The 20,409-nt window shown below is 44.1% G+C and overlaps 1 protein-coding gene across 2 annotated transcripts in view; it reads right to left on the minus strand.

Moving 5' to 3' along the window:
- Positions 1 to 20,409, minus strand: part of LOC111156631 (solute carrier family 24 member 2) — a 239,662-nt gene that overhangs the window by 63,838 nt on the left and 155,415 nt on the right. The window contains exon 4 of one of the 2 annotated variants that reach the window (XM_022517639.1): positions 192 to 242. The exons of the other annotated variant lie outside the window; for it this stretch is intronic. Coding sequence (XP_022373347.1) covers positions 192 to 242 — 51 coding nt within the window. The remainder of the gene's footprint in view (positions 1 to 191; positions 243 to 20,409) is intronic. 2 annotated transcript variants of the gene reach the window in all.

A 20,409-nucleotide genomic window follows, 5' to 3' on the forward strand; every position in this document is an offset into this window, starting at 1 on the left:
GTCTCCAATCCCAAATAAACACGATGGCAAAAACTAGACGAAAATGTGGAAAGAATAAGAAATCACACAATGTCACTGAAGTCATGCAAAGAGGAAAAGAAGATGAAAAAACAAAATGGGCAAGCACCAGACACCATAAATGGAAAAAAAAAAAAAAAAGCCAATGCATACAATTCTAAAATCATTCTTACCTTCTTCAGTCATTGTGTCATAATATTTTAGTTTTCCATATGATCCAAGTTCTACAACATCACAGTAAAAGACACAAAGATAAGGAACGAGCTGTAATGCAAGAACTTTGTTTTTACACATTCTTAATTAATCAGATTCAGAGTTATACTGTCAAATTCCGCAATCGTAACTATATAGAGATGTGCAAACATGGGCCCATGTGGCAGACAGCTTTCACGGCCCATTTTCAGAAATCACTTAAAATATATTATTCTCCCGGGGGTAGGATGTGCCCTGCATGACAGAAGAGGACACAGTTATTTTAACATCTGATGAAACAGAGCGCTTGGCAAGAGAACTTCACACCGGATTGAGACTGGCCCTGTCATTTGTAGAGAGGTGATGCTTTAAGTGAAAGGGTAGAACAAGGACAATGTCCGGGCCCCCTGGGGCTTGCCCCCTGGCATCCCTGGCCAGGCAGCTGGCGGGCCCCAAACTTCATTCCTCGGGTCCTCTCCAACAGAACCACTTCCTAGAGATTAAGGAGGTTGCTTGGGAAAACCCAAAATGCAAAACCGGGTTCTAAACTTCCCTTTCACTTCTAGCTCCTATTTTAGACAGAAAACAGTGAATACCACGAGTACAGCCTGCTGAGAAGAGCTGCAAAATGTGCAGAGTGCTCTGGAAGGAAGAGGGAAGCCACCTGGCTCAGGGCAGGTGACAGAGCGACGCTCCCAGACTGAGGTGTTGCCCGCTGCTCCGCGGATGGCGGGGTGGGGGCGGGGCGGGAGGCTACCAGCAGCGCCTCCAAGTGCACGGATCGCCAAAGGGCTCCGCGGTCACGGACCCCCACACTCAGAGAGCGCAGTTGGGCTGAGTTAGCTGGGGTTGGGGAGGAGAAGGGGCCAGGACGCACCATGTCTATTTTCTTATTTCAGTTCTAAAATAGAAACTTTTATTCTTGTTCATCTGAAAATTCCAAATTGTTTCAAGTGACATGGTGAGCGGGTTAAAAATATTTTTTCCTGATCATAACAACACTCTCCCTATAAACTTCAAGAAACTAATTAGACTCAAGAGATACCCTTGTGATTGTGTAGAATGCCTTCCTGGCTCATTAACTCGGGAAGCCAGTGAAAATCCACATAGGAACCAACTAATAATTGATGGGGTTTTGGGTGCAAGATGAGGGATCTAGCTTTAAGGACAATAATAAATATTCTTCTCTTTTATATTTATAGTATACATTCTAAATATGTTATGTATGTAATGTGTATGCATACATTATATATGTATTTTTTCCCTTTCGCCTAAAATTTTGCTCAAGCTATTTTAACACTCCAGTGCAAAATTACGTCTCGAGGAGAAAAATCACCCCATCCTTATCTTTCTGCAAAAACCTGCCCACTCTGGTTTTGTTAGATACATGACAAAAGGTGCAAGTACTTCAATAAGAAATTAAATTTTATGTAAATAACAAGAAAGTCTTTTTAACGACTTCTGGGGATTGCCTTCAGTGGAATATAATTTTTTTCTGGGTATTTTAAGAACTGTAGTCTATTATACATAAGACATTGCACAAGCTTGGAATTCTTAAATGATCTAAATACCTTTATAAATATTAAACACATGTTCATGGTGGCTTTACACATAATGTATGTACGCACACGTGTGTGTGCATGTATGTGAAATCTTATAGTAAGTTCACGAATTATATCAGGCAACTAATTTTTTTGTAGCCTGTGCTCTTCCCCTACTCAGCCTAAGCAGCTGGTATTCTCAACTATTTGCTCGGAAAACAGAACATGGGCGGCTCTGGGTTTGCAGAGTAGGGTGTAAACCATATTTTGTGCAGGAAAGATAGACCACAGCAGTCCTTCTAGATCTGTCTTTTTAGACGCACCTTCTCCATAGACACACATGTTTTCATGGATCAATTACAAACTGTCAAACATCTCCTTATTTTTTACCCCATCTCTTGGGGAATCAGGTATAAAGAAATACAAATACATTCTTCAATTGTTTTATTTTTACGCAGTCGAAATTGGAACCGTCCACGTCTGACAAGGGTCACACATACTGGTGGCTGCTGTGGAAACATCCAGACTGTTTCTTAGCTGCTTCCTTGTGTGAATGGGACAGAGGGATAAGAACTGAATGGAACATACCACAAATAAGGCTGAAGTGGCGCAAGAGAGGTATTAAGAGTAGTGAAAAGCCAAGTAATAACAGGTGACATAGCAGCTGGAAGCACAGGGAGGAAGGAGCTCAAGGGAAGGTTATGTGTGCAGTTGAAGGGAACCACGTTCATTGCTCACTGAAGCAAAGACAGAGAAGAGTGGGAAGGAAACCAGCCTGCTAGAATCGTCTTTTCTTTTTTCTTTTTTTAAAGATTTTATTTATTCACTTGACAGACAGAGATCACAAGTAGGCAGAGAAGCAGGCAGAGAGAGAGAGAGAGGAGGAAGCAGGCCCCCGGCTGAGCAGAGAACCTGATGAGGGGCTCGATCCCAGGACCCTGAGATCATGACCCAAGCCGAAGGCAGAGGCTTTAACCCACTGAGCCACCCAGGCGCCCCACTAGAATCGTCTTTAACACACACTGCGACAGGATGGTGAGATGCTGGGCGCAGGGTTCCCATGCTCTCAGGTGGTCAGGGCAGCATCCTAGGGTCAGTGGGATGCATCTCCAAGAGCTGGTGGCTCCCATTTCTGAACCAGGGCCTCAAGGGGTGCAGGAAGAGGGGTATGATAGGTGACGAGGATGAACACACTACGAACACACCATGCACACTTCCGCCAGAGCACATCATGCACTTGGCTGGTGTCCCACAGACCATGGATGCCTCATGGAGGGTGGTCTCAGCCACTGTGGCCTGAGAGGGCCTGAGTGGCATGAATGAAAACTCACCTGCAGGGGGAAATGGCCTTCAGTCAGTGCACTCCCCACAGAGACTAACCAAGGTGCCATGATATCATTGGATTGTGATTCCAGTGGGGCCTCATCTAAGCTGAGTTTCCTTGGGATGGGAGGAAGTGAAGGAGTTCAAGAGAGGGCTGCTTAGTCCCAACTAGCAACACCCATTATATCAACTGAGCAAGAGAAAGCTGGGACCAGGAGAGGGATGGGTCACCAGTGACTATCACCCTGGGTACCACCTGGTGTCTCTTCACTATTATATTTCTCGAAGAAAGCCACCCAGCCTCAGAAAAAATTCCAGAACCCAGGGATTGGTGTTGGAGTTGAGCCTGCAGGGCGATCGTGAATGTTGCCTGTCATGGTGACCACACTTGCGTCCACGCTATTCAGACAGTTGAGGCCATGGGCATCCACACTCCCAGATCTCTAGGATGGATAGAGCCTTTGTCAATTCCTCTGTCCACTTCTTTCCAGAAGTGTCTTGTAACACAATGACCTGCTTTAAGGTGCCTCCTGATTCCTGTCCATACTTCATGATTGACAAGTCAAGGGAAGGGTCTTATCTTTAGTCAAGGAATCAATGGATAAGAGCTAGTGTTTTGGGCTCCTGATCTCCTTTCTTCAGAATAGCATGGATACAGATTTCTCCTTCCGACACTGACTTTCTCACTCCACTTTTGAGGTCTCTGGTATTCTCAACCCCCTTTCCAGCAAATCTCCCCAGACAGGAGCAGGAGAAAAGGGACTTCTTCCCTTTTGGGCCTCAAAATTCTGATACATAAAACAGAAAGTCAGTGGAAGCACCTATGCTGAGTTCATTGTATGAGAACAAAAACTAGAGAGAGAGAAATCAGTGAGAACGAGTATTTATTACTTAAGCGTTAGCTGATAGGAAAACAAATGATTACTTGTTTATTTTTCAAGTCAAAGAGCTTCTTCATTATTGGTATTGGTTTGAACTCAATGGGGAAGACATAAAAATTAAGGCCTATCAAGAAGGTATATGCAGACAGTAGATTATATCAACCCACGGAAGGATGATTTTTCAGTAGCAAATGGAAGTTAAGGTCATGGGCTTTGAAACCAGGGTGTAGGCTTGAATCCATGGTCTGCCACTTATTAGCTTTGTGATCTTGAGCAAATTCCTTGACCTCTCTAAGTCTTGGTGCCCTTAGCTGCAAGGGGCATAACCGTACCAATCCCATAAAACTGTGGTAAAGAGTAGATGAATAATAATACCTACTAAGCCATAAGTAAGGGGCAGCTTCACTACCGTAAGCACCACGGAGAAGCTCAAAGGAGAACCCATGGGACATGGAGCAGAGCAGTTAGAGAATTGGGTATTTTATACAGGTCTGTTAAAGCAAATTCAACCCTACTTAAAGAGGTTTTAAATAGATATTTGTTGCTCAACAATAAAGGCTACTGTGCCTTTATTTATACTGTGCCTTGGGGCCGGCATGGAAAAAAAATGTCTTCATCAGTCCTCTCCTACTCTCAGATCTATGGGGAATGTCACCACGTGGACCACAACCATTGGGATAGCACGTGACCCTTTATCCATCTAAAAAACACCAGTGTTCCACTTGGGACCTAGGCATGGCACATTCCCTTCCAATTTTGCACACAAGCCTATCTCTCCAACTAGGTTGTCCACATGTTGGAGACAGAGACCCTCTCTCTCTTGGATCTCTTCCAGCAGAACCCGGAACAGTGCTTTCTTCTTACCACATTCTCCTCACGTTTCTTCAAGTGCACCGATTCACAGCTCCCAAATGATAGTGAAGTTTAGGATGTTGTGGTTTGTTAAACTTCCCTAGAAGCTGAAGTCAGGAAGGCACGCACCGATGCCTGAAGCTTCTTGACTGTAGGTACCATGATGTCATTATCAAGGTTAAGAATGCTTCTGAGTGAGTTGGACAAGATGGCTGATTCAAAGTAGTGGCTCTACTTCTTATGAGCTGAGTGGTCCACTCTGAGCCTCGATCTCTTCTTCAGTTAAAACGGGGACAAGAACAGGGCCACCTGGGTGGCCCAGTTAATTGAGTGTCTGACTCTTGATTTTGGCTCAGATCATGATCTCAGGGTCCTGGGAGGGAGCCCCACGTCAGGCTCTACACTCAGTGGGGAGTCTGCTTAAGGATTCTTTCTCCCTTTCTTTCTGCCCCCTCCCCCTCTCCCCCACCTGCTCATGTTCGGTCTTCTCACTCTAAAGTAAATAAATAAATAAATTTAAAAAGATAAAATGGGGACAAGAACAATAAATACCTATTTTCAGGAGGGTTATTGGAGGATCAGATGAGGAAAAGCATATAAAGCACTTTACATGGGTACAGTGCAGACATCCTTAGGAAGTGGTACTCCTCTTCACTGTCTGCCAAAGATCCAACATGAACATGAACTCAGCCCAGCAGGAGGTTGCTGCATCCTATTCAAACTCTGATTATCTCTGTGGGTGGGCACCAGTGTCAATGTCTATACTTGCCACGTGCAGGTCAGTAACACCCCCCCCAACCCCGCAACCACCCACCGAGACTTCTTCCTTTAAACATAAGGAAAACTGCCTAAAGAAAATCTTTCAGTTTAGTGAAAGGCTGTCCTGGCTAACTTCCAGAACCGTGTGTCGCAGTTTTAGCCAGAGATGGTTTTGTTTTTGTTTTTTTGTTTTTTTTTTTAATTTGTGAATTTATTTTTGTTATTGAAATGTTGTGAATGGGCGGGGGGCTTGCCAGTTAGTATTTGTAATGTCCCATCCCACTCCCCAATATAAATGTAGCATTTATATTTGCAGATCTATAGAATTTTTAAGTTTCTTACAGCATATCTAGCCTCACCTTTTCTCTCTTGTCTCTGCCTCATTGAAAAACTTGCATCACAATAAGCACAAATTCTGAGTTAAAAGGTATCTTCCAATACAGCCCAGCGTGAAGCTTTTGGTTTCACGTCACCTCAAAAAGGACGCACGAGCCACCATAATGAATTACTTCCCATTAAAGGGCTTTCTTTGGTCATTACTCTTTTATATCAAATTCATGCCAATGCAAGTAACTTTTTTAGCTGAAAAATCATCTCGGAGAGACTGAGGTTAAACGAGGAAACAACCACAAGTCCTCACTTCCTATTAAAGTCAGAAGGAAAGGAATATTTTAACCTTCAAATTCTCACTCAGAAGAAGCTTTCAAAGTACTGATTCACTGCCAGAGCTTCTGTTACCATTCTGTTGGGGGGGAGGGGATGGTGTTCACGTGCTAAGCCTCCCTAAGAGGCTCCTAATGTAGACACACTTGCCCAGGGACAGCCGTACCCTACATGTGGCCCTACGTAGATGTGACACGCAAGGGGTTACCAGAGAGGCTTTTGCTCTGCGGAGTTCTTTGACACCTGACTCTTCCCTTTCCAGGCTAATCTGTACTTCTTTCTCCTCTGCAAGATGAAAACCTCTCACTTACTCAGGCTTTTGGACGCCCGGCAAGAGCCGTGCAGATGAAAATAAAGGGCTGAGCTGGGGCGTCGTCTGCCATCAGCTATGGAATTTCGAGGAGGGTTTCCCAACAGACCGCTCAGAAATTCATCACCTGATTTTCATGCCTTCTGAATCTCACCCCTTCATGACATGCTCTTCCTTTTTAGGCTCCTGGCAAACCTGGACCCACTGGTTCATCACTGCTGATATTTCTGTCGCTCCCACTCTGTCCTTCCTTGTTTATGTCCACCTGCTGACATCTTTCTGGGGCCCCAGCTCCCAACAAAACACCGGTGTTACATCCCCGGCTACTTCCGGAGTTAGAGTGGTCCCCAGCATCCGGCCTACTGTCTGGGGGCACGGAAGCCATTCGGACAAAGGACGAATGAACACTGGCCCCAGGTAGGGCCGCGGGCAGAGTGGGCTGGAGACAAGGACAGGGAGATGTGTGATTGTGGACACCGGGACAGTGTGCCTGCCCCAAAACGGGCAGTGGCTACGCACCCCCAGCTCCACGAAGAAATGTGGGTACAGTGTTGACAGACCTGCTGATAATTCAAGGGAAGCCAGATATCTGAACTTTTATGTGAAAACTTTTTTCTTTTTTTAAAAGATTTTATTTATTTATTTGACAGAGATCACACGTAGGCAGAGCAGCAGGCAGAGAGAGAGGGGGAAGCAGGCTCCCCGCTGAGCAGAGAGCCAATGCGGGGCTCAATACCAGGACCCTGAGATCATGACCTAAGCCGAAGCCAGAGGCTTAACCCACTGAGCCACCCAGGCACCCCAAAACTCTTGCTTTTTAAATGTTGGCAATGAATTCCAAATTAAAAAACACCACCTGGAGGGGCACTGGGTGGCTCAGTCGGTTAAGTGCCTGACTCTTGGTATTGGCTCAGGTCATGATCTCAGGGTGGTGACATGGAGCCCATGTCAGTCTATGCTCAGTAGGGGGTCTGCTTGAGATTCCATCCCCACCCCCGCTCCTGCTCTCTTTCTACGAAAAAAAAAAAAAGACCAAACAGAATACCACCTAGGTCATATTTGGCTCATCAAATTATAATCTTTGGTTTAAAATCAGGTTGCTTGGTCTAACTTTCTTATAACTATTAGTTGGATGAATGAACGAACAAATGAGACCAACTTGGATATTGGGAGTGGGAGGGGTCCTTGCTAGGTAATCCTCCAGAAGGTCAAGGGCTCAGGCTCACTACCTTGTCTCTCTTGAAGCACACAGATTTATTTACCTGGTGTGGGTCCTACTGTCTGCTCATCTCTGGCTTAGGAACCAAGTGAACCTCTCACCTCGGGCTCCTCTGGGACCACCAAGGTGGAGCCCATGTCAGGCCCATGGAGCTGCCAGGATCCCGTGACTAATTCCCTCCTTAGGTGTCTTCCTGCCCAGCTGGCTCGGCTTTCACACAAGCCAATGGAATGGTTTGGTTTTGCATTGTTTCGAATTTTATTCTGGGAAGGAATGAAGGCTGCCCGTTAGGTGTAACCATTTCCCAATGATCTTGCAAGGAACTATTTAGACTGTGAAAAATCCTGTGGAAGGTTCTGAGAGGGAAGTTAGGACTGCAGAGGGAGGGGCCGTAGAATGACGTGCGAGTTGCCATCTGCACACAGCGAACAATACTGTGTGGTCATCATGTGCATCATCCAGATGGTTCATAATAAAATGCCCAAGTGAGTCCCCAGATACTCTGACTCCTTATAAATTTGTCACCTAATTTGCAGCCTTGCTCCTCTGTGGTGTTGCTTAGCAATATCAATGGTTACTGATTTCTGTCCTGTGAGGAGCTGACTCAGGCCATATTTCACTGTAATTTACATGCTCTGGGTGATCAAGCAAGAAGAAAACGGGTATTGGATGGGCTGTTCTGTTGTTTTCCTTTTGAGGTAGGTTGGGGGCCGGAGAGAGTACAGGACAGAGCAAAGCAGGTTTCTGGGAAGGGAAGGATTTTTTTTTTTTAAAGATTTTATTTATTTATTTGACAGAGAGAGAGAGATCACAAGTAGGCAGAGAGGGGTTGGCGGGGGGAAGCAGGCTCCCCACTGAGCAGAGAGCCCGATGCGGGGCTCGATCCCAGGACCCCGAGATCATGACCTGAGCTGAAGGCAGAGGCTTAACCTGCTGAGCCACCCAGGCGCCCCAGGGAAGGATTTTTTAAGGAAAAACAGCGAGCAACCTAGATAGAAGAATCCACCCAAAACAGTGCAGCTAAAAAAAAAAAAAAGATTTCCTGGGCTTTCAGGGATATCCTTTTAATTATATAATTCAAAATCTCAATAACAACCTTAACATACGTTTAAGTACTGATACTCTGTGAGAATGTTTTTCTCCCCAAAGGGATCGAGAAAAGCAATCAATGATAGAGCATAATAACTGTATCATTTGTAGTCTGGAGCCCTGTAGACCTTGACTTGACAACTGGGTCTGCCAGGTATTAGCCCTGAGACCTCGGGCATGTTACCTAACCTCTCTGATACTCGGTTCCTACCCTTCTGTAAAGTGGGAACAATAATAGGTGTCTTGCAGGGGTGTGGTGAGGACTGCAGGTACTTAACACGTAACTGACACACAGTATTCGTTAAATGTATGGTAGGTGTTATTATGGCCTTAAGGCATCTATTGGCTTTCCTTCAAATGCATAGCATTCTTCTGATCTTTACAAAATCAGAGTGAACCTGGTATCAAGACACCTCACCAGGATGCAGAACATGGAGATCTTGCAGCACGGTATAAGTTTTAGAGTCAATGGATATGGATTCTAATCCAGACTTTAATTCTTCTTAGATATGTGATTTTGTAGTTAGGTACTCCTTTGTTTACTCATCTATAATGGGGCTAATTCTAGCACTCCCTACTGTGTTGTTGTAAGGGGTTTCACTAGACGCCTGGAACATTGGAAGTGCTCCATCAACAGGAGCCATCGTTCTGTGACTGCGCCAAAGTCCCGTGAATGATGAGTATCCAGGCTAACACAGCGAGTCACAATTAAGTGACCTGGCATCGGAACATCCTTTTTGCAAGCTTATTTTGGAGGAGAAACAGGTAAAAGGAGAAGAATGACAAAAATAACGACCAATTACATCATGCCAAAGGAAGTCTATGAATGTCATATTCTTTTGTATAATCTGACATCAAGTACATGGATACTGTTGGCACTATTTAAAGAATGTCCAACTCAGGGAAAGAGATAATACAGTGATCTTTTAAGTTTTGATTTTCAAAAGGAAAGCTCAAAAGGGACTTCAACTGCTTAGAAAAGTGGGTATTGTCCAGTACTTAAGAGAGTGAGTTCTGGGATCCAACGAATCTGGATTTGAACATGACTTCCTCAGTTGCTTCTCTCATGTCCTTAGGCAAATTATTTAACTTCCCTAACTTTCAGGGTCTTTATCTATAAAATGGTTATAACAGAAGTTCCTATCTCATAGTGTTGATGTGAAAATTAGGTGAGTTAATTTATATAAAATGCTTAATACTGTCTGGCACATAGTAAGTATTCAATAAACATTAGTTATTCCACTGACTGTTATTATAATTGTCTCTGTTGGCATCTATTCAGAGTTTTGGCTGAATATTTAATACCTTTTCCAGTGTCTTCTTTTTCAGCTGCAGTCTCCAGGGAGAAAATGATATTGTCAAAGAGAGTGGAAGACTATAGTTTGAATCACAAAGAGCACAGAGTATCAGGTACCATCCATATAACATTAGGAATTTATTTCTTATTTTCAGAAAATCTGTTTGGCCTCTTCTAACAGCAAGGTTCCAAAACATGTTTTTGATAAATTTTTCTTCTGTGTGGCTAAGGGGTTAGGAAGCTAATGTTTTCACTAATGACATCTTCTAATATCTTGGGCATATTTTTGCATTTGTGGAAATTGAAAGATTATGAAATCAAGCAAAATGTGCTTTCTGATGAAGCCTTATCAAATCTGGGGTGCAGGATACTGACACATATATTATTCAGTCTTTAAAGTGGTAAAACATTCCATTCCCTTTTCCTGTCCCCCTCCCCCGGACTCCTTTTTTTTTTTTTTTTTTTAAAGGACTTAGGAGGTGGTATGTCTAGATAGGCCCCCCATTTTCTTTCACAGATGTAGGAGCTTGACTATATTACATGTGACCAAGATCCACAGGGTGGAGCCCCAGATGGTGCTGATGCTTCTACATTTTAAGCCACACCCACATCCTAACCAGTCAGGAAGCCCTATCAGTTCCATGCCTAAACATCCTCAATTCCGTCTTTTCTGCTCCATTCCCACTGCCCTGCCTTAGTCCAAGGCTCTTGCCATAGTCTTATTTGAACTCTCAATTCCTGATCTTTCTCACCTCCTGCTTTCTACTCCCAGCACCTCTCACCTCTCTTTCACACTTTCCAGGTAATGCTTTCAAAACACAAAATCAAAATACGATAGCTCTGAATCCTGCACTTTTTGTGTTGGACTTTTATTAGGTCTCCTAGTTTATTCGATCCTTCAGAACCCAGTTCTGAGGCTCCCTCCTGCAGGCAGTGTCCCTGAACGGTCCCCATCCCTAGTGGGAGTCAGGTCCTCTTGTGTGTCTGTTCCAAGTACATACTTTTGTTGTGTGCTCATCAAATGTACCCTAACCTATCTGCTTTCTGCCCTAGAGGGCAAAGAATCATCTTATTCATTTTGTTAATTTCAGCACCCAGCAGAGTTCCTGGTACTCTGTAGGTGTTCAAATGCTACTGGATTGAAGTAGATCTCTATTTAATAGTGCACTGTTGAACTTCTTCAACCTAGTTACCTTTGGTACTGATGCCTATGATTCCTTCCATTTTAGTATTCTAACCCTGCAGTTTCAACTATTCTGTTTTCAGTATCTCTGCAGGGAGGAAGATGTCTGTGGCCTCAACTCTTGGAACCCTTTCCATTGCCTCTGTAAAAAGTAGGAGGATTTATGTCATGCGCAAGCCCCATCAGTGGAGTACCCGGCATGCAGAAGACAAAATGGCGATGATAACTTGGAAATGGAGATGGAAAAAAACACTGGTGCAGAGAATGGATACTGAATGCTGGCTGTGGAACAACTTGGATGTTCTCCTGGATCCCATCTTGCAGCCTGGCTGGATGCAGGGGTATTCGCCAGGCAGAGAGGATCAGTGCTAAATTATACCCAGCCACTGGGTCAGCACAGCTGAGTTTCTACCCTGTGATGTACTGAGCATCAAACAGTATCAGAAAAGCATCCTAGGGGAAGAGAGGAAAAGCAATAAAATGAAAACAAAACAAAACAAAACAAAACACTCTAGCTATCTGGGGGGGATAAAAGACAAGGGATGAGAGATCTGAGAAGTTAAAAGAATTTGAGAACAGAATGAAAAAGAAGGGGGGAAAAAGACCGTGAGAAAGGAAATTAATGCCGCTAATGTGGAAGGAAATTAAAAGTAAAAACTATCCTTATACTTTTATATCCTGTGCTTTTGTCTTATTCAAGATGTCATTTTATTGACTCCTTGGATCCCTACCACAACAGAAATAATCACCCCAAATTATGAAGAACTTAAAGGTTCAAATTTAAAGTAGAAAGAATTGTCAGGCAATCCTTTAAATTTCATGTAAGTGTAAATCCATTTACCATCACTCCTACTTAAATGCCATGTTGTTTAATGTGGGACTCTACAAGTGAGTTCAGATAGGAAGATAGGGTAGAAGATTAAGATGCCTGGGTGGCTCAGTTGGTTAAGCAGCTGCCTTCGGCTCGGGTCATGATCCCGGCGTCCTGGGATCGAGTCCCGCATCGGGCTCCTTGCTCATCAGGGAGCCTGCTTCTCCCTTTGCCTCTGCCTGCCATTCTGTCTGCCTGTGCTTGCTCTCTCTCCCTCTCTCTCTCTGACAAATAAATAAATAAAAAAATCTTTAAAAAAAAAAAAGATGTGTTTCATAAATAGTCCATTATACAACTTTGATCAAATAACAAATGCCTGCCAGTGAACTAGAGATCTGATGATGTCCGAAGAGGCCAGTCATGGCAAGACCTTCTAATCCCCATCTGTATAAATGGTGGTCAAATGATGTCTCTGTAGGACGAATATACTAGTACAGTAATTGCTTTTCCAGATTTTTATCAATATGTTAGAAACAGGATTTTTTTTTTTTTTTGAGTCTGCTGAACATCTGAAAGCTATGAACCCCAGATGGAATAGGACTTCTGGAAGGAAATGAATTAAGTACCATGTCACACGATTTCCTTCTTATTGTACAATGGATGGGGGGACTTCATAAACACATAAACTACGTCCATACAACCTCAGGATAACTTTTGCTGCACTAAAGGCCAGATTGCCAAAAAACAGTTCCCATGTTGTGTTCTAGATAGGTACAAGGGGATCTAAAAAATTGGCACATAGCAAATAGACTTCTTTTTAAAGGAAAATAGAGAAAAGATAATTCAACAACCTACTACCGAGGTACCAAAAAGTACCTGAAAATATGATGTTTGCAAGAAAGAAAAAAAAAGAACAGCTGAAAACAATTTATTTGACAAATATCTACACAGAACTAATGATGCGACCAGCAATGTTCTCTGTGCTCTATGAATAGCACGGTAGTCAGTATACTTAATAGGCCTAAGAGACAGATATTATTATCTTTCCTGTTTTACAAAAGAGGAAGCCAAGCTGGAGAGAAGTTAAATAATGTGCCCAGAGTCATGCAACAAGTAAGTGGCCGAGCTGGAGTTGGGACCGAGGTGGTTGGCTTCACACCAAGTCTAAAAAGTACACTATGCTCTTCCTTCTATGAGTCTGCTGGGAAGAGGTCCCCTGAACGTGCCCAGCAGGGGAGAGACAGCCCATTTCGATAGGATATTGCATGATGCTACCTTTATGCTCCTCATTTTCTAATCCTCACTAGCATTAAGAAGATGGGATATGCTCCTGAGGTCTAGAAAAAGAGTTCGTAACTTTTTCTTGCAAAGAAATGCCTCATGACCTATGGTGTCACAAATGGAAATGTATTGCATAAAAAGGAAGGTGAATCGCTGGATAAAGGTTTTTTTTTTTTTCCCCCAGAAATGGCAGAGGAGTATTTTTATCATAAAGAGTTTTCTGGAATGATACTGATTCACTATGATTTTTAACTCTTGGCGATGTTGGTTGATCTGGTCTAAAGTCCATGGCATTGAAGCCAAGCTGCCCTTGCTACCGGTTTTTTGGGATTAAGTGCTGCTGCCCTGGGAAGTCATAGAAAGAAATCACCACTCCAGAAGGAGCAATGTGGGTTTCCACAGCTGCTTTTGGAAGCTCAGAGGCAGCAACATCGTTTAAACTGATTTTCAGGAAGTTAACTAGTCTGGGAGGCGCACAAGCTACCGTTGCCCCAGAGACTTATCTACGGTGGGGGCTTGTGAAGAAAAATCTTTCCCAACGGAGCAACCACTCACATCAGCTTGCAATAGGAACATGTTTTGTGCATGAATGAGTCAACACATACCCAAATCCCCACACAAATAAGAAATCAATCTGATGTAGACCCATAAGCTTTCTATGAACCACAGTCTTGCCTGACTCCTGATGTGTGTGAATGTGTATCTGTGTGTGCACATGCGTGTGCACATGTGTTACAGAGTCTCAGTCAAGCCCCTAGACAACCTGGAAAGGCTGGAAAGGACAGTTTGGTGTGGGGTGAGGGAATTCTTTGTTATGGCCCAGGCAAGGAGGTCAGGTTTGGGGGATCTGGTGTCGTGGGGTCAGAGATATATAGACCCTGACAGCTGCTCGAGGATGCGTGTTGCCAACATGATCAGAAGTGAGCGAGGCACACAGCTCACATCCCAGACGCCAGAGTCAAACTGGGCAGAGTTTTGGCTCCTATCACAGCAAACCATCTCCTAACAGAATGCGAGTCATCCAACCAGCTCTCCATGAAGCGAAACCCTGCTGTTCCTGAAACCAGCAGAGGTGTCTTTAGTGTTTCATTTGGAAGAAAACACCTTTGAATGCTCTCATATCACAGATGGTATTTATGTATCAACACACATTTTGAAGGGGCAGTCGTCGGTAAAATCAAAGCACGTTTTCAGCGGTTGCCCCTGTCCTTTGGTCCTCCACATCATCAAGCCTGGGACAACAGCTTGCTATCTCTGGAACTCTGAGTCCTTTGCTCTGAAGGAGTTCTCACTGCATCTTCTGAGTGTGTGATAAGTTCAAGAGCACAGAGAAGAAGCTGTAAGTTGATGGATGCTTGTGTGTCTTTTTCCTTCTTTGGGCTATGTGGAAGTGCCATCAAAATCGGTTTTTTGGCCACATTCCTTTGTGGCCTTTATTACAAAGCAAACCTTCTTGAGAGAGAGCGAGAGCTTGCGAGAGAGACAGGGAACCCCTTTCCATACTCAGAATCATTGATTTGAATAAGGTCATTCACATTCCCTTCATGCCCCAAATGAAACTTATTTATAACGTGTACAACCCAAAGAGAGATTCAATTTCAACCATCTTGGCTGTTCAAATCCAAGAGTAATGCTTTAGTATTCCCCAAAGTAAGGAGCTATTTGACTTGTTCCTGTGTTTGCTCTGTGAGAGGCATGAATAGTTTGTCTTCCTCCATCAGGCATTTAAACTACGGTCGTCTTATTAAAAACACAGCCAGTGGATGGGCTTTTATTTTTCTCCAGTGAAGATTTCCACTCCTGTTACCTATTCACTTACCAGCCGAAGCTGCATGCAAACATTTTTCTTGCTAATTTAAACAAATCTATGACTTGGGATAAAGAGAAAGGTTACACTACTGCCTTTCCAGGCCAGCTTCCCCACAATTTGGAACGAAATAAGCCTGCAAATGACTTGCTTCTAGGATCAAATGACAACTTATGAAAACTCATATTGAAGCTGTTTTTAAAATAGAAGCTAGGGAAATAACAAGTTCTACTGTTTGGTGAGAAAAAAAAAAAAGAAAACCCAGCAAGCAAGTGAACATTTTTTAATCTTAGTGTCAGCTTCAAGTTAACCCTAAATGTATATGTTGAGGAATTGGAATGATTTTAGAAAAAAAGATATCTGGCTTTGTGTAGAAGAGATGGACATGCGTGGCAAGAGATGGGAGTCCCGGGAGCGTGGAAAGCATTCAGGCTCTGAGGACAAACTTACGAGCTAAGTGACTATGAGCAAGTAATGTCACTCTGCACCTCAGTTTAGTCAGACCTGAAACACACAAAAATTCCCACAGCCCCTGTTGAGGGCATCCCCTGAGAGGACTATCAGTGGTGTGGCCCACAAGAGGCACTTATAAATCCCACTCTCATGTGTTCCTTCTTCACCAACTGTAAGACCGTTTGCTTCCTACACCTGAATCACACATGCACAGGTATGGTAGACACACACATGCATGCTTGCACATGCACACACACATGCACACATGCATACACACACACACACACACACACACACACACACACAGACATGCCTCCCTAGTGCCCCTGGACAGGAGAGACTGCTAGAATATTGGTTCAGGGGACACAGAACCATATATGTGCCTGCTCCTCTCAAAGGGGCCCCCAGTGTGGTTGGGTCAACAAGAGTAGTTTGGGATCTCCCTGATTCTGCCGGTTCTAATGCCTTGAATCGCTGCCGTTCTCTCTGCCTGTCCAGGCTCCTCACCTCCTCTCAGAAACATGCTCAAAGCTCTCTCTCTAGGTGTACTTTCCTGCTCGGCCTGCCCTCAGGCTCACCCCCCAAAATGACCTTCCTCAAGATCTGGCGAGCCATGTTCACCCACGCTGAGAGCCTGTTCTGCCCACCGCTGTGCTCGGCACTCTGTGTGCCCCAAGATAGCTTCCCCACTTGGTTCATGAATCCACACTTGTCATCACGTGATGTGTGTTTTTATCGCTTCAGGATTGAGGGCCTTGTTCCTTCAGATAAATGGCTCTAGTGCCTCCAGAAGCCCTATCCCCCAGAGTGCTTCACCTAGAACAATGAACAGATTCCATGGGACAGTGGCTCTCACACCTTATTGCTATTCCTTAGGGGTTGTCCCCCGGGGAGACCCCAGTTGCCTTGGGTCTAGCCTCTCCCCCTTCCCGCCCAAGTACTTCAACCAGAGTATCTAAAAGCTACATTTTGATCTCTGTTGGGCCTATTCTCCCTTTTTGTTCTTCTTCATGAAAAGTGTCTTGGCTCCTCTTGCTTATTCTATATAAATTTACAAGCCAAGTGATGAAGTCCCGTGAACTATCTTTTTCAGGATTTCAATTAAGGTTGGGTCACATTTAGAGTTTAATTTGGGGAGAACTCATATCTTTATAATAGGTCAACATTTATTTGGATTTTCTATGTTCTTCAGAAATGATTACTTATTGTTTTTGCTATCAAGTTCTTAAACATTTCTTTTGGGTTAATGCGGGGTACTTGATGGCTTTGTTGCATTTTATAGGTGCTGTCTTTATGGGTTTTATGTTGATTTTCACTCATCTAGAGGAAGGTTATTGAATCAGGCACATTGCTAAAGGATTTGACCTGAGTGAACCCTTAGCAGTTCTAACAGTTCATAACCTCTTTTTTTTACTCTCCCCTGTGGGAATTCTTTTGAGCAAAGATTCTACTGCTAATTTTTTTTTTCTTTAATAAGTTTGAAAACCCATGCAGGAAGATGGTGAAAAAAAAAATAGTATTTGCCTCTCATTTGTGAGGCTTTTACAATTGAGATGTCCTGGAATTCAGGTCACCAAAGCTGCCTGCTCACCTCTCACTGCCTGAGCCAGACTGATAAAGCATGGGACAGATGGCACAGGGCTGTCACAAAGGCTACTGGAGGGGGGAAGGAAGGAGCAAAACTGTCCTTCAGGAAGGCAGCAGCCAGTCTCCCAGGACGCTCCCTGAACCGGTCTGAATGGATGTAAGGTGAATAGGTTGGCTGGCTCTGGTAACGTGAAGTGAATTTATAATGGGAAAAATTTGTCTGTCTTTCTAACAGCAAATAAGGTAGGTAGGAGCACAGTGTCATGGTCAGACATCTCATTATGGGATTCTGAAGATTTTGTCATGAAAAACAGCCTGAAGGGAATGGCAGAGCAGGCATGGGGACCTGCTGTTCTAAACTGCCTCAGGCCCCACAGTGAAATCGTCCTTCCTCTCCATGACAGTCCACGGGGCAAGTATTATTTCTTTGGTACTGCCAAGGTATCAGGTGCGCTCCTTTGTTAGATTTTGCCATTAATAATAAAACTGTTTTTGTAACCAAAAAAAAATGTAAATCAAATTTTAAAGTTCCACAAGGAAGAAGAAATTACTGGACTTGTAGAAGGTGATCCTAGAACCCATGGAGATTGAATGAGGAACTTCTTCTTTTGGGATTTCTGTCTCACACACAATTTCACATGCAGTGATGGGGTAGATGCTATTTTATAGGTGTTTGATGCGGTAAAATGAATCAAAGACTCAGCCAATAAACTTTTTAGGATTTCGGAGTGATGGTAATTCTGTGACTGTATAAAATTAGGCCCCTCGAATGCAATTAGTAAAAGAACCAAAGGTAGGATAAGAGGAAGAAGAGGAAGCAAAACCAGAGGACCAAGAGCTGGGAAAGAAAAGCAGAAGAAGGGGACGGAGATTTCACCAAGAAGGCGAGAGACAGACAGCAAACATTTCCCACTGCGGCAATCCCAGCAGAACCAGAGGGAGATTTATTCCATCACGCAGCAAATACTGACTGAGCAGCTACCTCACGTCTGTGTCATGCGAGAGGCAGGGGGCACAACAGTGGCCAGTGCAGAAATGACTGCTCTTCACTACTGCAGAGACAGACCTCAAGTGACGAGGACTTTGTCAGTCACGACAGAAGAGAGCCCTTTGACAGGACATGGGCTAAGACAGTCTACACGGCTATAGACATAGAGCTCTACAGCAGGAAAACCATAAAGGCAAGCCCTCATTTATTGCAGTCAACAAATACAAAGTGGGGTCCATATGTGTGCTGGGCCCCGTGTCCTGCCCTGTCCGTGATAACAGGGAGAGACAGACAGCAAAGAACAAATAAATACATTCATGGTAGTGAGTGGTACAGAGAAATAATAAAGCAGGTCAAGGAAGATCCAAAACTGATTTATCATCATTGTTTTGGTGTTGCTACTTTTCAAAGGCTGACTGAATAAGGCATCTCTGGTCAGGTGACAGGGGAAGGCTGATCTGAAGGAAGGGAGGCCAGGGTCCAGGGGGCTTAGGGTCATGGCATGGACTAGAGCTTTTGCCATTGGTGAGATGGGTGAGCAGAGGTGGGGCGTGATCTCACTTCAGCTCTAGGAAACCCGGGCTTCTTAGATGGTGGGTTTGGGGACATGCCTTTTCTGGAGAAGGATCCAGGGCCACTGGACAAAAGTTGGACTTGTGGGTCAACAGAGAGCCCTTTAAAAGGGAGAAAGAAAGGAAAGGTCACCTCTCCTCTCTGTAAATCAGGGACCCAAGAAGACCAGATTAAGGTTACCAGGGAAAGGAAGAAGACGGGGAACACATTTGACCTTCCCTGGGATCTACATGGAGTTCCATGTTGGGGGAGGCACAGTGCCCCGTTCTGGCTTCTTTGTAAGTTGGGTGGTCACACAGGTCTGTAGTGACCCGTGTTACAGAAGTGGAAGTCCGCATCTGGGAATACTCAGGTTTTTCTGATTAAAAAAAGATAACTGCACAGTCTTCTTCCCAGAATACAGATGGGGGGGTATTGGAGGGGAGCAGCTGCCTTCCTCTGAGGATGAGGAGGAGAGAAACAAGCTCTGGATGGAGGAGAGCTGTGAGGACAACCTTGGACTGCTCCTGGTTAAATCAGAGAAATGAAACCCTAAAAAGTTATTAAGGCCAACCTGGAAAGTCTATAATATACTGTACGATTCGAACTCTGTGACATTCTAGAAAAGGCAAGAACTATGGAGACAGTAAAAAGACCAGCAGTTGCCAGGTTTGTGTGTGTGTGTGTGCATGAGAAGCATGAGAAGCATGAACAGGCAAAGCACAGACAGTTTTTAGGGCAAGAAAATACTCTGTTTGATATTATAATGATAGATATATGTCATTATACATTTGCTTAAACCCATAGAATCTACAGCACCAGGAAGGAACCGCAAGGTGAACTAAGGACTTTGGGGGGATTGTGAGGTCAGTGTAGGTTCACCCTTGGTAGCAAATGCGCCATCCTGGTGAGTGGCGTTGATAATGAGGGAGGATGTTCATGTGTTGGGGGGGTAAGTGCTCTATGGGAAATCTTTTTCCTTCCACTCAATAGTGTTGTAAACCGAAAACTTCTCCAAAAAAAAATAAAGCCTTAGAGAAACCTCTTATATTAAGCCACTGCAGCTGGATTCTATTTCATGACATGGAACACACTTTTAACTGGAAAGTCACTGCTAACACTCAATGAACACTGATGTAATGATTTGGGGGCACTACTGTATTGATAGTGGAACCATCATTCTCTTTTACAGGTGAAGAAACCAAAGTCCTGAAAGGTGGAGGAATACAAATCAGAAACTTGTGCTGGTGGTGCTATCATTATCCCATCTTAGTAGTGGGAAAACAGAGGCCCAATGAGGGTGAGAAGCTGGCTTGGGGTCTCAGAGCAAGAGGCTAAGCCAGGTTTCGAACCCAGGCAGTCTGACTCTTGGACCACAGGCTGACCTCTTTGCTATATAACCAGACTCTAAGGGCATTTCACGTGCCTTGTCCTCACATTGGTCTCCCCATTCCATCACCCACTCATTGCGCTCCCCTGCAGTTGCAGACTTAGCTACGGGTACCTTTTCCTGGGTAGGGTAGTACGCATATTGTCCTGGTCAGGGAGATCAACAGTAACTCATGAAGTTGGGCAGCAGCTGAGGGAGGAGAGCAAGCCAGCC

The sequence above is a fragment of the Enhydra lutris genome, unplaced genomic scaffold (assembly GCF_002288905.1).
Source record: "Enhydra lutris kenyoni isolate GAN:26980312 unplaced genomic scaffold, ASM228890v2 scaffoldscaffold47, whole genome shotgun sequence".
Lineage (NCBI taxonomy): Eukaryota > Metazoa > Chordata > Mammalia > Carnivora > Mustelidae > Enhydra > Enhydra lutris.